The 17,046-nt window shown below is 40.7% G+C and overlaps 1 protein-coding gene across 2 annotated transcripts in view; it reads left to right on the top strand.

Moving 5' to 3' along the window:
• Window positions 1-491: 491 nt before the first annotated feature.
• The window catches only part of ROBO3 (roundabout guidance receptor 3), a 219,070-nt gene continuing 202,515 nt past the window's right edge, over window positions 492-17,046 (top strand). The window contains exons 1-2 of one of the 2 annotated variants that reach the window (XM_072156612.1): window positions 492-742; window positions 826-1,036. In XM_072156612.1, coding sequence (XP_072012713.1) covers window positions 874-1,036 — 163 coding nt within the window. In that variant the 5' untranslated portion in view covers window positions 492-742; window positions 826-873. Of the gene's footprint in view, window positions 1,037-17,046 lie in introns of both variants that reach the window. The other variant, XM_072156613.1, reaches the window with a different exon arrangement.

Below are 17,046 nucleotides of genomic sequence, written 5' to 3'. Positions count from 1 at the left end.
CAAAGCAAATATTGGGATCTCTGTAAAAATGATGGGATTTTTGCTATGAATATTCAGTGCTGGGGCTTGATAGTTCCATTAGATCATAAATGGGAATAGGTAACTGTGTATTCATGTGAGCTGCAGCTCAGAGAGAACGTGTATTAGCAGAGGAGAGGGATCCGCATGAAGAGAGCTCTGCAGGAGCAGCCTGCTCTTATCCAGGCATCTCCATAAGGATTGACTGTATCCTCTGCATGCAAATAGTGCGGAGCTGGGATCATTGCAGGAACTTTTCCTTCTTCTGCAGCCGCCGCTCATCATTGTCTTTGCTGGAGGGATGCAGCACTGAGCTGTGCGTAGCACTGCATGGCCATGAGAGTGGCTGTGCACCACCCCCCTGGGATCATTATTAATCCAATAATTAAACATTTATTGGTCCCAGCACCTGGTTTCTGCCTTTCCTATCAGCCCCCCAGGGGACCCTCCCTCCGCAGCATCACTGGAGTCAGTACAGAGGGAGGAGAGAATAGATCAGGAGACTGGAAGCTCAGAGCTCACACAGACATCCAAAGTTATTCCGCAGGATTCCTGACAGATGCCTGGACATGCTGTTATCCAGCAAGAAAAAGGGGGGGCCCTTCTTATCTGATAGCGCCTATTAATTGGGGGTCCCTCTGGTGCGGATCAGCTCTGCATAAAAGATTTAGACATTAAGGAGGCTTCTTATCCTTTAACTACAGGGGATCCCTTGTCTAACAAAGTGGGGTACACTTCTTGCATAAAACGGGGGGTATTCTGCGGCATCTAAAAAGCCTCCACTAAAGAGGTCCTTTTTGTTCACAGGTTGGGTTAAAAGAGGGGTGCATCTGACCCCAGGAGTTTGCAGGCAACATGCTGCGCTACCTCCTGAAAACCCTTCTGCAGATGAATCTCTTTGCTGACTCTATTCCTGGCGAAAATTCCAATTCTACGGACTTGTTCTACCAATTTAACTCCACATTTCCAGGCTTTAACGGAAGTTTGTTCGATTTCAGCAACCTGACAAGCTTCAATGGTAAGACGCTTTCTTGATTGGGATTTTGGGCAGCCAGTCTTGGGGAATCTTATATCATCAGAAAGTTCTTTTAGTTAGTATACCTCAGGCACCTGGTAAATCATAGAAAAATACTACATTTCAGCAACTTGTCAACTTTTAATGTCATTACCGACATGATTTGCTTTACCGCTATGTAGTCATGTCATCTGAAATGTGCGCATCGCTGATGGTCATGTCTTACCTCTGATCTACTAACTCATATCTACAGAAGTATGTATGATAAAGTAAAGATGCTCAGTTTGTCATTGTAACTCCTTCATCCTTGTGCTGTATAGATCTGTAGGTCTGTAAGTTATCCTGCAGTCCTATGTAACATCACTAAATTATTCCAGATATAATCCCATCACTGATACATCTGATAATAAAGTAGTACTGTGACATCAGAATCTGCTGGTCCCCTTATAATTTTTTGACTACTTGTGCACTCTATAACCTTATGTGGTAGTAATAAAATCATGTCTAAACACGTCATATGCTGTAGAGTGACATGTTTCCTTTTCATACTGAGCTCATGTGACGTCACCTGGCGCTCAGGCTGACACTCTACATTGTATAAGACCTGTGTGTGACTCAAATAAGTTGTAAGTTGTCATATTCTATATATCATCTGGGAATCACGTGTGTTTTCCTGAGCCATGTGTGTAAGCGTGTTGTGGGAGTGTCTAGGGGAGGAGTATCCAAGGCCGCGTTGACACCTGTGTCATGGATGTTTTATCGTCTTCCCTGTCTGGGTCTGTGCAGTCTGGGCCAAATTATGGGATCTATTCTGAATAATACATTTTAACACATTGAGCTTTTTTATATATATTATTTTTGATTGCTTTTAAGGTTGGCCTCAACATGGAGTTGGTGGTTTTATTTTTCTCCTTTTGGATCAATGCAGTCTGGAAACTATAGCTGCTATATAAAAGTGTAATGCAATGTTCTAATATAGAAACTGAAACTGGGGATGACTCCCATTCCTAAATTTCCATCATTATGAGCAAGAAAGCAAGCACAACACTGACAACTAGTGGCCACCACCTTTAACTGCACCAGTTGATTTGTTTCATTTACTGTATAATTGGCCTTTTCTTCAGTGAAACCAGATTTGGGACAATGACATTGTCACTTTAGCCCAAATGTCTTTTATAGCATTTATGTACAATATATATCCTCCAATTTCCAGCCAAGGCTGAATGCTGCTATAGGCATGGGAAACACATGTAAAATACATATTTTTGTGCATAATAAATTAAAAAATAATTTTTAAAAAATATGCACTTTTAAAAACATTTTTTTGACATGCTTACACATTTTTTCAGGTGCACTTTCAATATTCAACTAAAAGGTTCTAATAGAACACAGACTGACTGTATGATACATGTGCATGGATTCTATTACTTTCTGTTATCAGCCAGGGAGTGGCAGACTGTGCAGTATAGACAGAGGTGGGTGATCTTCAATGTGTTTGAGTTATGAAAATCACATAAGATTGCTTTCATTTACTTAAAGAATCTCTGTCACCAGATTTTACTGCAGGAAACTACTAGCCCACTTGGGTAGGGTATGAAATGTCCTTTCTAGAATTCTCTCTTTTATGTGAAAACTCGCCCATTTACCTATAAAGTATCTCCTCCAAAGTCATGTGAAAACAAGCTGAGAAGAGTCATATTTGCCTGAGATGAGTCAAGTTTAGAGGCTGCAGGGAGTTTGTCAGTCCAGACACCCTTATCTTCGGTTCTATAGTACGTAGAAACATGTTGTCATGTCATAGTAGAGATAGGAATCTCATCTGTCAGATCACTTCAGGCTTGTGGTCCTGTGAGGTACAAAACCAGAGATAAGCAGTTAAACAAATTGATGGGAAATGGTTCTTCAATGCAGCCACATGTTTCATTATGTCCTTAAATGCCTTTATCTCCGGTTCTTTATCACACCCGATGAAATCTAAAAGATGAGCAGCTAAAGCATGTTTCTAGGTATATAACTGCAGAAAGAGGGGTCGGAAGTTACGCCCTCACTGCAGCCTCTAAATTCTCTATCCAAGGCAAAATATCACTCGGATGAGATTTCACCAAAAAGAGGGAATTCTAGAAATTACATTTCAGATCCTACATGATGGGGCTAGTAATTTAATGGGGTAAAATCTAGTGATTGAATACCTTTATTTAATAATTTCTGTAGTGGGTTTCCAAGGCATAACATGGAAAAGTAGAAAGTAAGAGAAGGTGTTCTGTTGATAATGGGGTCACTCATATCTGCATCCCCTCATTCCAGTCTTAAACCCCCCACTGTCCCCTCCGTCAGCCTCATCACTGCCGGACCCTCCTCAATCCTGTCCCTGTCATGGCAATTAAAGTTTTCCTATTAATATGTAGCATGCAGAATTGCCTCAATCCCTCCATGACTTGGATGTGGCTGTAATATTCCTTGTACGATCTGAGCGTGAAATTAATTTTCTTCCAGTTTCCGCAATGACTGCAAGCGCTCCCATCATCTGCGCAGCAATTTCCTTACACATATGTGCAATGCATATTGTGTCTGTTCATACAATTTCCCAAATATGGATGTCAAAATACATTGGTTCCACTAAAAAAAAGATATTATTCTTAGGGGGACAGTGATGTGTACTGGTGATGTAGCCTTACTAACGCCAGCTCCCTTCAGTGCAGAGGACTACGGTGACTGCTGTAGTGTGACATGATGAACACACAGTGTGGCCAGAGAGGTCCCTGCTGCTTCATAAAGGGGCACATTAAACTCTATAAAACTCTCATCTGACTGTACAGCTGTTTAACTAGCAATGTGCACTGATGGATTGATGGTGAGATATAGTTTACCAGTGCCCCCTACTGCCCAGTATGGTTATTACATTCTTTTCCTAATTTCTGGTAACATTATTTATTTTTTTATGGAGCACCATTAATTCCTTGGTACTATACATTCTATACAGGGGTCTTAATGCTTCTCACCAACCAGAGGTGCAATATATATTATGTGGACAAGAATCATATGATTTCCTTGATTCTTGCTGTACTGCCAAGTTTTTTGTGCTATCCCCTTCCTTTGTGGCAACTGTAGTCCTACAGCGCCCTCTATTGGTGACATTTAACTCAACGCATGTTACAAACGGATTTAAGAGACCAGAATAAGGTAGGTTAATCCACACTACAATGTAACATTATATCATAACACGTTTCTCCTGTAGAAATATTGTAAGCAAAATCTTATCCTTATCCGGTGATTGCTTTTATTGACTGCTGTTATTGCAGTCTTCATTATTATTCTGCCTTTACTCTATACATTAACCCCTTCAAGTCTCTGCATTATGGGAACCGCTCTTTCTACCTTATACTGATTGTATTTTCATTAATGGTTTCATGAAATCTTGTATTTACAGAAGAATTCAGAACAACGTCGGCTCTGAGATTAGTTTAGTGAGATGTAAAGTTACTCAGTGGAGCAGTAATTCTGTTACTATAGATCATTGTGCATAGAAATGTTCATTCTGGAGACGACCAGATCAATATGATCATACTGACTGCGGAGAAGTTTGTGCGTTCTGTGAATATTGAGTTGATATTGACAATATAATGCAGCAGCTCAAGATTTTATATATGATATACATATGATGTACTTTTGTTGTGCGGCTTGCCAGCAATGTCAGGATAGTGCAGATTAAAGGAAACCTGTCATGGTGCCAAACAGTGGCCCAGTTCTGTTACTCTGGCTGCAACAGATTTCTGTCTGACTTTGCACTAAGTAAGTTTTTGGATCCTGAACATGCATTTAAGAAGTGTCTGCTCCAGTTTAAGCAAGGTTTCATTGAAAAGCATAAAACATGTCTTACAATAGAACAAGGCATAACGTACAACCCACACGGGGGAAGATTTATGATGTAACACGTGAAGGAAACAGGGCTGGGGAAGGGACACAGGGCGAAGGAGAAAAGAACACAGGTATATATCACAAGATCTTTATAGTTTGTAATGTGGAGAGACATATGATGGTATTTTTCAGGGCTTCTTCACCACACCAGTACCTGTACCCATGCCTGTGCACTTGCTCCAGTTGGCAAATTTTCATACAGGAAAATTCACCAGCTGCGTTTATTTCTACACCAAGTAGGGCCTGCATAGAAATAAACGCTGCAAAGACCCCCACTGTAAAAATCCAGAGACTGGCATATGATAAATAACCCCCAAATTGTTTATGTCATAACCAGCGATAACTGTTTGATAAATCTGAAGTATTGTGTCTGATAACAGTAGCATGTTATAAAGCAGAAGGAGTTGATGAGTAGATTTGTGAGTAGATGTCATGCACGTATTTACACCTAGCTGCACATAATGGCCCTCATATATGAAAGTGTTTCCACCAGTTTTCTGTCTGACTTTGCACTATAAAGAACGTTCAAACTGCTTGCACGTGTATTTAGAAAGTTTTGTGTCGCAGCTGCACTGTGTCCGACAAGACAGAAAAAATGTGCACCTAAAGGGGCATGCACAGTTGGATTGTGCGCCACAATTCTGTCTGCGCCACAACAATTACGAAAAACGTGTGAAACATTTCATGAATTTGTTGCACACTGCACCCTCTACAGGCAAACTAGTTTTGATAAATGTGCCGCAATAGGTGCAGTTCTCGGGCTGCAAACTTTGGATACTAGTAGCACCGCTCACACACCGATGACAATAGAAAAAGACTGAGCTGTAAACATGAGCAGGAATAGGAGCTGCCCTATGTTTAGCTTCTTAGGGAGTCGGTTCATGCCCAGAGCAGTGGAATCCATAGCCATGTGATTGAGCCCCTAGAAGTAAATGGGGACATGTGGTAGCCCTGAAAAATGTCTAACACACATTCACATTTCATGTTCATGTGTTTGAGCCCTAAATCAGCTTTAGGAGTCTAGTAGGTGGTCAGACATAAATAAGACAACCCACTGGACTATTAAAATGCATTTAATAAAAAATTTTATTTCATGTATCAGTTTGTAAATCACCTTCCGCTGGCTGACGCTCACAACTGCGGGAGGGTGGAAGAGACTAAGAGTTACTTAGGGACACGCCAGCGGTACAGAGTAGTAGAAGTATGATCTAGAAGACTGGTTGTTATAACGTATCCACTCTTAAGATGATGAATGACTGGATAGCACAATACATTTGGTGGTATTCTCTAGGGTGGGATGTTAATAATACAAGGTTGGCCCTTCTGTTACTACCCCCATTCCAACATTCCAATTCAGATTCTCCCACTTTTTATCCGGCAGACTCTGATTTACCATGTCCTTTGTCTCCCATCTGTCCGAGCCCATAGAGGAATCAATATCTATTTCAACTAGGTTATAAGAAATGCTCAGATCTTGACCCTTGCATACACCCAAAAATCTTTGTATCGTTGCCGAATGGCAGCTGCCCTGTACCTGGCATTTGATGAGACATTGACAGTTATATAGATAATGCCACACTAAATCCTGCCCCAGATTAGATGCCCTTTTCCTGGGCAGAACAATAAAAGTGTCCCCTGGTCTTTGTGGACTATACAGCGGAAAACTTCTATTAGCTTGTAGTACTTTGAACACGATTTTACTGCTCCAGTGACCTTTGTGCAAAGCTTTTCTTTGCAAGCTCCACTGCAGGAAATATTGATTTGCTTCTGTTCTTTCTTCTTATCCACCACCTGTTAACCCTTTCATTGCAGTCATGGATAAACCTTTTTCATTTCACGTAACAACAATTCATATATAATTTTCAACCGTATAAACTATAATTCAAATCTAAAAAGTGTTATAGAATTTGGCCAAATTAAGGTTTTATGACCTTAACATACCTACAGGATGTCACTGGAACTGTCCACAAGAGAACTAATGTAGGTAAATCTTAAATATTTGTCAGATGCAAACTTATATCACTCCATAATTGACAGTTTTATGTCCATATAGAAGAAGCATTCCGTCTAGATAGCTGAGTGGGCTTATAAGTCTGTCATGACCAAAGTATGAGCAACATAGGGTTCCACAAGACCTTTGAAGGTGTGTTTTGGTATCTGACAATACGGGATTAGCAACAGGTCTCTTAAAGGAACCGCATCACCATAATCAAGCCTGATAAACCAGGGACACTTACTCATAGATCCAGGCACTGTGACTGTGGTAATCTTCTTATATCTGTTATCCATGGCCTCAATTCTTCTAAGGTCAACTTTTAAAACTATGCTAATAAGCCAGAGGGGCAACAGTAGCCACTCTGAGCTCTGTTGACTTAAAGGGGTATTCCCATCTGGGCATTTAAATTTAATTGAATTAATTTGCCATTTGCAAAAAACAGTTCTTTGATTGGATATTATTAAAAAAAATGTTCCTGTGTGAAGATAATTTCTCACAAATATAGCCATGTTGTCCCTTAGAAACGAGATAGCTTCCTCAGATACGACCACCTCACATTTTGGCAGCGGTGGCCAGGCATGCGATATTGAGCCCTGCTTGACTACGTGGCTTCACTGTTCATTACCACAGGACGGCTGTGGGACCTGCAGTAACTCCTGGACATTTCATATACAAAAACTTTTTGTGTCTTTGTGCAATCTCTCCAATAAAGGAGGCCGTATCCAAGGACACGTTATAAACCCTCCAAAAATTATGATTTTCACCTATTCAATCCCACAAAAATGCTATAAAAAGGGATCAAAAAAACATATGTACTGCAGAATGTTACTGGTGCAAAGTACAACATGTCCCTCAAAAAACAAGCCATCAACCAGCTCCTTGGAAGACGAATATGCAAACATTATAGATTTTTCCCACATTAGGGTTTTATTTGACAAATTTTGTAAAACATAAGAAAAAATATTCATGTATGGTATCCCCGTAATCGTATCGACCCACAGAATAAAGATAACATGATTATTAGGTTATACGGTGAACACCAAAAAAAAGGTAAAAAAATCCAGTACAGACTTTATGTTTTTCTACTCCTGCCCTCAAAAAAATAGTTCTTAAATTTTTAACAATAGAGGATACCAACCCCAAAATGGTAACACTGGAAAAAAGCATCTCATCCCGCAAAAAAAATGCCGTCACATGGCGCCAATAACGCAAAAGCGAAAATTTTATAGCCTTCAAAAGGGGTCAGTGAAGAAACTAAAATCCTGGCAGCTGCAGGTCCCTCCTTCTCTTCTGCGCATCGCTGTGCGCCCATAAAACAAGTAACATCCACATGTGGGGGGTCTCTGTACTCGGGAGAAATTGCAGAACAAATTGTAAGATGGGTTTTCTCTTTTTATCTTTTGGAAATTTTAGGGCTAAATGAGCGTATAACCAACAAAATTCGACCATTCTAAATTTCACCTCCATTTTGATTCAATTACTGTGAAGATCTCAAGGGGTTAACAATCTTCCTAAAAGCTGTTTCTGATAGTTTGAGGGGTGCAGATTTGAAAATGGGTTGATTATATAGGGGGGTTTTGATGTTAAATATGTAAAATTTCATTCATAACTGTATTTATCCCCAAAATAGTCAATTCTGAAAATCTGGAAAAGCGCTATTCGATTTGTAAGCTGCGTGACATCAAAATAAATTATCCAGACATTTCAAAAATTATGAAAATGTAAAGTAGACATATGGGAAATGTTATTCAGCAACTTATTTAGGTGGTAAATCTATCTGCCTGAAAACACAATGATTTCGAATTTCGAAAATCGTTAATATTTCTAAAAATTCATCATTTTTTCTTTTTTTTTGTAAATAAATGCAAAACTTATCATCCAACATTCACCACTAAAATGAAGTACAACATGTGGGGAAAAAACAATCTCAGAATTGCTTTGATAAGTAACAGTTTTCAAAAGTTAAAACCATATAAAGCAATGCAAGTCAGAATCCAAAAAATGGGGCTGAGCCTTAAAGGGGTTATTCTCGTCTCAGCATTCACACTTAATTTAACTAATCTGTCATATATACATATACATTTTTTCAATTAGATGTTATTAAAAGTTTTTTTTTAACTGTGTGAAGATAATTTCTCATAAATGTAGTCATATGGTCCCTTAGAATCTGTGTCCTCGGATATGGCCACCTCTGCTGGTAACATTGCATAAAGAAACAAAAAGTTTTGTATATATAATGTCCGGGAGTTACTGCAGGTCCCACAGCCGCCCTGTGGTAATGAACACTGAATAATGGTGGTCAGGCAGGGCTCAATAGCACATGCAAGAGCGCAAAGTGGTCGTATCCGAGGAAGCCATGTCGTTTCTAAGGGACAAAATGGCTACATTAATGAGAAATTATCTTCACACAGGAACATTTTTTTAAATAACATCCAATTGAAGAAATGTTTACATATTGCAAATGAAGTAAATTAAATGTGAATGCCCAGATGGGAATACCCCTTTAAGCTACAAAATGGCTGCATCCTTTAGGGGTTAATTAATCATGGAGGCTCTATATATGGTTCAGGATTGTTATCATTTTCACAGAGGGACGGTTTATGTAAATCAAGGGGGACTGTGTAATAAATTGGTGACAATACGTGTATTGTAAATTGGGGAAACTATATACACAGTTTCACACTAAAAATTTTTCTCCACTCATAGTGGAAGATTGAAGAAGTCAAAGACAGGACCAGATTATCATTGGAGGTCCAGGCCCTGTGATTCTTTCTGTTTGGAGACCTTGGAGGGAAGCTCCAATGATAATCCAGTATTCACCTACTTCTAATAACAGCCCTGTGCCCTCAGCATACAAATTTCATTTAGAGCTGTGGCAGAGCAGAGAGCAATAAGTTACTGCTTAAAGAAAATCTAATATCAAAATTAAGGCAGATAAACCAGGAACATTTACTCATAGTTCCAGGCACTATTATTGTGGTAATCCTCTTATATTTGTTATTCATGTACTCATTCCTTCTAAAAGTAACTTTTAAAATGATGCTAATGAGCCAGAAGGGCTCAGGGGGGCGTTTATCAAGCCCCTCTGTGCTGTAACTTCACAGGTTGTTACACAGTACAGGAGCACTTCCCTCCCCTCTGCTGCTCCCTCAGCCCTTGTGCAGTGAGTACTTCCTGCAGGGGGAGGGTGACAGTGTCACAGTCTATAAAGCCAGATCACAGAAGGGCTAGGGTAGTGTTCTGGCCCATTATCGTAATTTTAAAAGTTGATTTTAGAAGGATGGGGGCCAGGATAACAAATACAAGAAGATTACCACAGCCACAGCGTCTGAACCTATCTGTGCCTGGTTTATCATGCTTGTCATCCTTTAAATTGCTATGTAGGCACTTTGCGATAAATAAGTTGGTTTTGGGTTGAAGTTTGGTCTGTAAAAGGTTCAGTATACCAATGCCACACATAGAAAAAAGAACTAACAGTCCCTAAACTGCAGATTAACCCTGCTCATAATATTGGGCATTTCGGTTAATATCTGACATTGGGAGTAGTTATATTCTTCCACATGGGAGCAATATAGCAGTGATATTCTTGCGTATAGAAAACATTATTAGGATAGTTTTCAGCTGTGTTCATACTTGCTTGGAATATGTTTTGTGCATTTCTAGTTCATCGGGTGAAACTCCCTCGTGAACGTTTATGTTCAGTAAATAGAATCTTGTGTTTTCTTAAAGAAGATCTGTCACCCATAACAAAAGCACTAGGAGCTGCTTACTATAGTAAAGCTCCTAGCGCTATCTCCAATGCAGCAGTGTTACCCTCTGATAACGCTAGCAAACACTGCTGCGAAGTACAATAGAAATGCCGGACCATGCTCAAAGGCTGGCGGTGACTGCCGAGCTTCTTGTGGCAGTCACCTCCCCTAGCCCCGCCCCCTTATGAATACGCCAGCCTTCTTTAAGCTGTTTGCTAGCGTTATCGGAGGTTTCCCATAATGCTAGGAATGTAACACTGCTGCATCGGAGATAGTGCTAGGAGCTGCTTACTATACTTTAGTGTGACAGGTTCTCTTTAAAAAGGCTAAACACACGTTACTTGCCAAAGCAAGTGTTTTAGTTAACATTCTATGGCCCACATTTATTAATAGGGGAGGTTGCCTCACTAGCGTGAGGAGTGCACTGGATTAATGAAGACCTCAGATGATTTTAATTAATCTGCCGCACCCTGCACATACCCAAAATGCTTAAAGGGAACCTGCCAGCAGGGACCCCATTTTCACTTTATACAGGTTGCAAAAGGCCATTACAGCTGCAGTGCAATTATGCCTTTCTGCTTTCTCTAAGCATTTGCATTACAATATAATTGTGTGTTATAACTTACCTTGCACCTTGACACACTCCTCTTTGTAGTCCCAGGGGTTGGGCTTTGGTTTGGATGCATTTCAAAAAAGAATGCGTGACTTGTCTGTGTTGCAGACTGCTCAGCTCTTTGTGTTCCTGTGTAGCCTCTCCCTCACCCACTGATGTGAAGGCTGTGAGCTCTGTGAAGGAGCGGGAGGGAGGAGCTGTGCAGGAGCACAAAGGTGGGGGCCAAGAGCTGAGCAGTCTGCAGCACAGACAAGTCACAGACAAGTTGTTTTATGAAATGCATCCAAACCAAAGCCTAAGGGCTCATTCACACAGCCGTTCATGGGGACGTACATGAGGCCGCAAATTTGCGGCCGCATATATGTCCCCATAGTCAACAATGGTGGCCCGGCGGCGGTACATGTGTGGCACCGATCTGCGACGCACATCACAAAAAGATAGAGCATGCTCTATCTTTCTGCGAGTGAGCGGCCGTGTGCCGCTGTTTCCTATGGAGGGAGGAGGCGTCACCTTCTCCTCACCTCCAGCACACGGTGAATAAACCCTAAGATAATAATCTCACCTATGATATTATAGGATTCTAGTTCTGTTATCTACAAAACTGGAGCAAAAGGCAGTTTTAAAAATGTGTGACACCAGAAGCATGTCAGCATGTCACTGGGTGCAAAATAACTGAAGATAGGGACATCTGAAGTGTCTCTCCCCCTCCAGCCTCAAAACTTGGAATTATAGAAAGGAAATGTCATACTTTACCTAAGGGTGCTAGTAGTTTAATGGGGTAAAATCTGGTGACAAATCCCCTTTAAGCAGTGACTATCACTGATGTGAGGAAGAAATGTGTTCAACCCATTGTAATATTAATAATATTTATTTATATAGCGCCATCAAGAAGTGACTGACCTACACGCAAGAGCTTACAGTCTATGAGGATATCTGGTTAAGATGACAGTCTTACTAGTTTTTGCACAATTAAGTTAATGTTGCGGATGGCCACATACTGTAATTCCGGTTCAGCAGACAACAAAGTGACAAGAAGAGGTGCTTATACATGTGTATTAAGCATCAGTGAGCACAGGCGAAAACCTATGCTCGGGTAAGGAGAATATGAAAGATGTGCTCCTTCCTAAGTTATAAGCAATTGGCCTTATATATATTAGAAGCAGTTGTTTCACCTCCACTTATTGCATTAGTGTGTCTAAATCCTGCAGTGTGTATATTAGATATAATAATGCTATACTTTATATCTTGGAGGTTGGAGCACCTTGGGCTTTCTTAACTAAAACAACCACAAAAAACAGCATTTTACATTTACAGATCTAAGATGAAATTGCTACAAATTGCTCTTGTGACCGCAGCCCTCGGTTCATTTCATTACGCTGCATTCCAGGCCAACATTTACGCCTCACTTATCGCTCTGTGATTGAAATAAAATGACTACTTGTGAGTTAGATAAACCGGCATCTCGCTTGTTTACCGATCGGCCATTCTCAGCCCCTGATTAGGGGATTGTCATTGAAATGAGTTGCAGCAATCAGTCTGTGCTGGAGAGCCCTTATGATCACTGGCGGGATTGGGGACTATCACTGTGGTAGATTGTTGATTAGAATGGAGTCAATCTATAGCCAGACGCTAAATCTATGTTAATGACCTTCCCTCCCCCGAATCATCACAATGTACATATCCTGTGGAATGGAGACTATTATTTTAGCTGCTTGTATTAAGCTTTGCAAATCAAAGGGCTGATTAGTGTATTCTTCCACACGCCTCATGCTTGGCATTGAAAATGTCACCCCATAAATTACTAGTGACCCCCCTATGAAAGGCAGCTAACATCCTTTCTTACTTTGGTCTGTATTGTATATTGGTATATTCATCACATTCCAATTTTCTAAGAACTTTTAGATAACTTTTCGAATTTTAGGATTACTTCCTGCTCATCATCCAGTGTTGCTCATACCCCTTCCCATAGTCCCTGGCATAAGTATCAGTCTGAAACATACTGCCCCCTGGTGCTCGTTTAGGTTCTGTGAAAAGTGCATTAATACATTTACCACACATATAAATATATGTATATCCCGTTACCGACGTGTAACGTATTAATACGTCACACATCGGCTGCCCATGCATAAAAGGCTGAGCCCTCTCCATACAAGGTGGGTGTTTGCTGCATATTGCAGCAAACACCCACCAGCAATATCTGCGATCGGTGCAAAGCTGCCGGGAGTGCTAAAAAGCTGGTGCGGCAAGGGCACCGCCATATTGGCTTACGATTGTTGCTCCCCGTCATGTCATTGGGGAGTGGTGATCAGACAACCCAGGGTTATAGCACCATAAGGGGTCTGAAAAATAGTAAAAAAAATCAAATAAAAAAAGTTAAAATAATATTTTTTTTTTTGTACAGTGGTTTACATTTTTGTAAATGTATGATAAAATGTATGAAAATGTATGAAATGTATGTATTATAAAACATATATATTTAGTATCCCCATGATCGTACAGACCCAAAGAATAGGAGACATGTCATTTGGGGCACGCAGTGAAAGCCACTGTGTAGGGCAGGGAATACTAAATACTGTCAATATGAAGTGCAATTTGTTACGCAGAAAACAAGCCATCACACAGCTTTTTACATGGGAAATAAAAAATGTATAGATTTTTATAGAAAAATGGAAATGGAAAAACAAAGCCCTGACCATTATTTCACTCGTTGTTTTATTGCAGCCAATTATTATCATATAATCTTATTTTTGCTCATTAATATACACTCTGCACCCCATCTTGACAGAAAAAAAACAGAAATAAATTAGCAATGTATTTTGCTAATTTATTAAACAAACAAACTGAAATATCACATGACCATTTGCTGTGACACTAATATTTAACTCACTTACTGTCCATTTCCTTCTGATCCTCCTTTAGATGGTTCTACTCCTTCATTGAAGTCCAGCTGTGTTTAATTAAACTGTTTGGCCTTGATTAGCAAAGGCACACATCTGTCTATATAAGACCTCACAGCTCACAATGTATGTATGAGACAGAATTGTGGCAAGGCACAGATCTGGCCAAGGGTACACATTTCTGCAGCATTTAAGGTTCCTAAGAGCACAGTGGCCTCCATAATCCTTAAATGGAAGAAGTTTGGGACAACCACAACTCTTCCTGGACGTGTCCATCCAGTCATACTGCTTAGAGAATTGTCTTGGTGTGAGAGGTAAAAAAGACCCCTAAGATCACTGTGGCTGAGCCCCAGAGATGCACTAGGAATATGGGAGAAAGTTCCACAAAGTCAACTATCACTGCAGCCTCCACCAGTCGGCAGAAGACTCTCCTCAGTGCAAGACAAATGAAAGCCGCATACAATGTGCAAAAAAACACATGAAGGACTCCCAGACTATGAGAAATAAGATTATCTGGTCCAATGAGTGTGGGGAAAACCAGGCACTGCTCATCACCTGCCAAATACAATCCCAGTGGAACATGGTGGTGGTAGCATAATGCTAAGGGGGTATTTTTCAGCTGCAGGGACAGCACAACTGGTTGCAAAATTAATGCGACCAAGTACAGGGATATCATAGATGAAAACCTTTTCCACAGTGCTCCAGACAGGACTGAAGGTTCCCCTTCCAACAAGACAATGACCCTAAGCACACAGCTAAAATAACAAAGAAGTGGCTTCATAATATCAATAAACCCAATTGATCATCTCTGGAGAGACTTGGAAATTGCCTCCACCAATGTTCACCATCCAACCTGAGGGAACTGGAGGATCTGCAAGGAAGAATGGCAGAGGATCCCCAAATCCAGGTGTGAAAAACTTGTTGCATCATTCCCAAGAAGACTCATGGCTGTACTAGCCCAAAAGGTGCTTCTACTCAATACTGAGCAAAGGGGCTGAATACTAATGACCATGGGATATTTCAGTTTTCTGTCAAGAAGGGATGTAGAGTGTACATTAGTGAGCAAAAGATAACTTTTTTGATCTTACCAATTGGCTGCAATGAAACAAAGAGTGAACATTTTTAAGGGGTTTGAATACTTTCCGTACTCACTGTGTGTAAAATGTATAAATAATGCCTTGTATAGCAGTTTTCTAAGGGGCTACAATGATAATCCAGCTCTGTCAGCACCTCATTGCTCTTCCTGCACTTCTAGTCACTTTAAAATAGCGCTGAACGTGGTATGTACTGGGCTGCCTGTGACTGCAGGAGAAGGTAATGAGTCCTAAATGGTGACCTGGGTGATGGCCTGGGTGCCCACAGAGAGGGCTCTGAGTGCCACCTCTGGCACCCGTGCCATAGGTTTGCCACCACTGGATTATTGCATGAATTTGCAGGGACTGGTGTGCATATGATTCAGGTGGATGATTCTGCGCTGGAATTACTTAGAGGCTGGGAGTATTAAGACATAATCACTAATTAGGACGTAAGCATGGCTGGGAGTGAATAATTGCTCAACCCATAATATAGATATACACAGAGTAATGAGAGTCATGTCCCCAGGAGCTCTGCAGGATCTGAGTGGCAGCGACCATCTGCTCTCATCGGTCACTGAGCAGCCTATGGCAGAATATGATATTAGAAGGGGCGAGTGCACTGTTGGCACTGTTTGGAAGCGCTTCTGGACCAGGAATAGTACCACTTTTGTCCATAAATTGTATCCAGCGTTCAAGTTGATGGGGCCAAGCTGAGAGACAATCTTTCAACTACTTTCATATAACCTGCTTAATCATCTCTATGCTTTTCCTTATAATCGATACCCATGGGGTATTTGCCTGTTTGGCCCCTGGCTCCTAATTACTGTATAATTGACCACAGTCTGTGGTCCAGATCAAACCAGATTAAGTTGAATACAGTACCAGACAGAACCATACTGAACCATACTGACACCTTTAAAAGTAATATAAAACCTGTGCAGTTTGATGATGCCAGGTTAGTATCTATCTAGTTCTGATGGTTCTAACAGGTACAGTATTTCATTTATCATTATCATCTGCACATGGAGGTAAGTGCAGCATTAAATCTTCAGTTTTTTCCCCAGATGGAAGTCATAATGTGGTTTTATTAGAAATGGCAGCATCTACTGGCTGTAAATAACGATTAGCATATCCTATTTATTAGTCTGGATTAGAGGACTGCCACGTCTGAAGTTACTAATAAGAACTGTCAGCTGAGTCCACAGACTCTTCCAGGAGGTCTTGATGATGTCCTTCCGTCTTCATCAGCTCTGAAGACATTGCTGTTACCTGTCAAACACCTTATACCGTATACAGCTTATTCTAGGTCTGCTGTTCTAAATGAACTAGACAGCTCCATCCATAGAGTAGAGGCCATTTCTGCTCACTGCAGAAGCTACTCTCATAGTAAAACACAAGAGATGAGAGCTGTTAGGTCAGAGACAAGGATTGATATGGTACAACAGTTATGATTTTTCAATCTGATATCTCTATAGACCAGTGATGGCTAACCTATGGCACTGGTGCCAGAGGTGGCACTCAGAGCCCTTTCTGTGGGCACTCAGGCCATCACCAGAGATGACTCCAGGTATCTTCCTGCAGTCCCAGACAGCCCAGGACTTGCTGTGCACAGAGCTATTTTAAAGTGACAGCTCTACCTGGGACTATTTTCTGCTTTATTGGTGTCCTCAGGTGCTGGTATCAATGAAAACTGTGACAGAGAAGGGAGTATAAATCAAAAAATTAAATTTCTGTGTTGGCACTTTGCGATAAATAAGCGGTTCTTTG

This window comes from Engystomops pustulosus, chromosome 6 (genome assembly GCF_040894005.1).
Source record: "Engystomops pustulosus chromosome 6, aEngPut4.maternal, whole genome shotgun sequence".
Classification (NCBI taxonomy): Eukaryota; Metazoa; Chordata; class Amphibia; order Anura; family Leptodactylidae; genus Engystomops; species Engystomops pustulosus.
The sequence above is the reverse complement of the archived record's forward strand: the minus strand, read 5'-3'. Positions and strand labels throughout refer to the sequence as shown.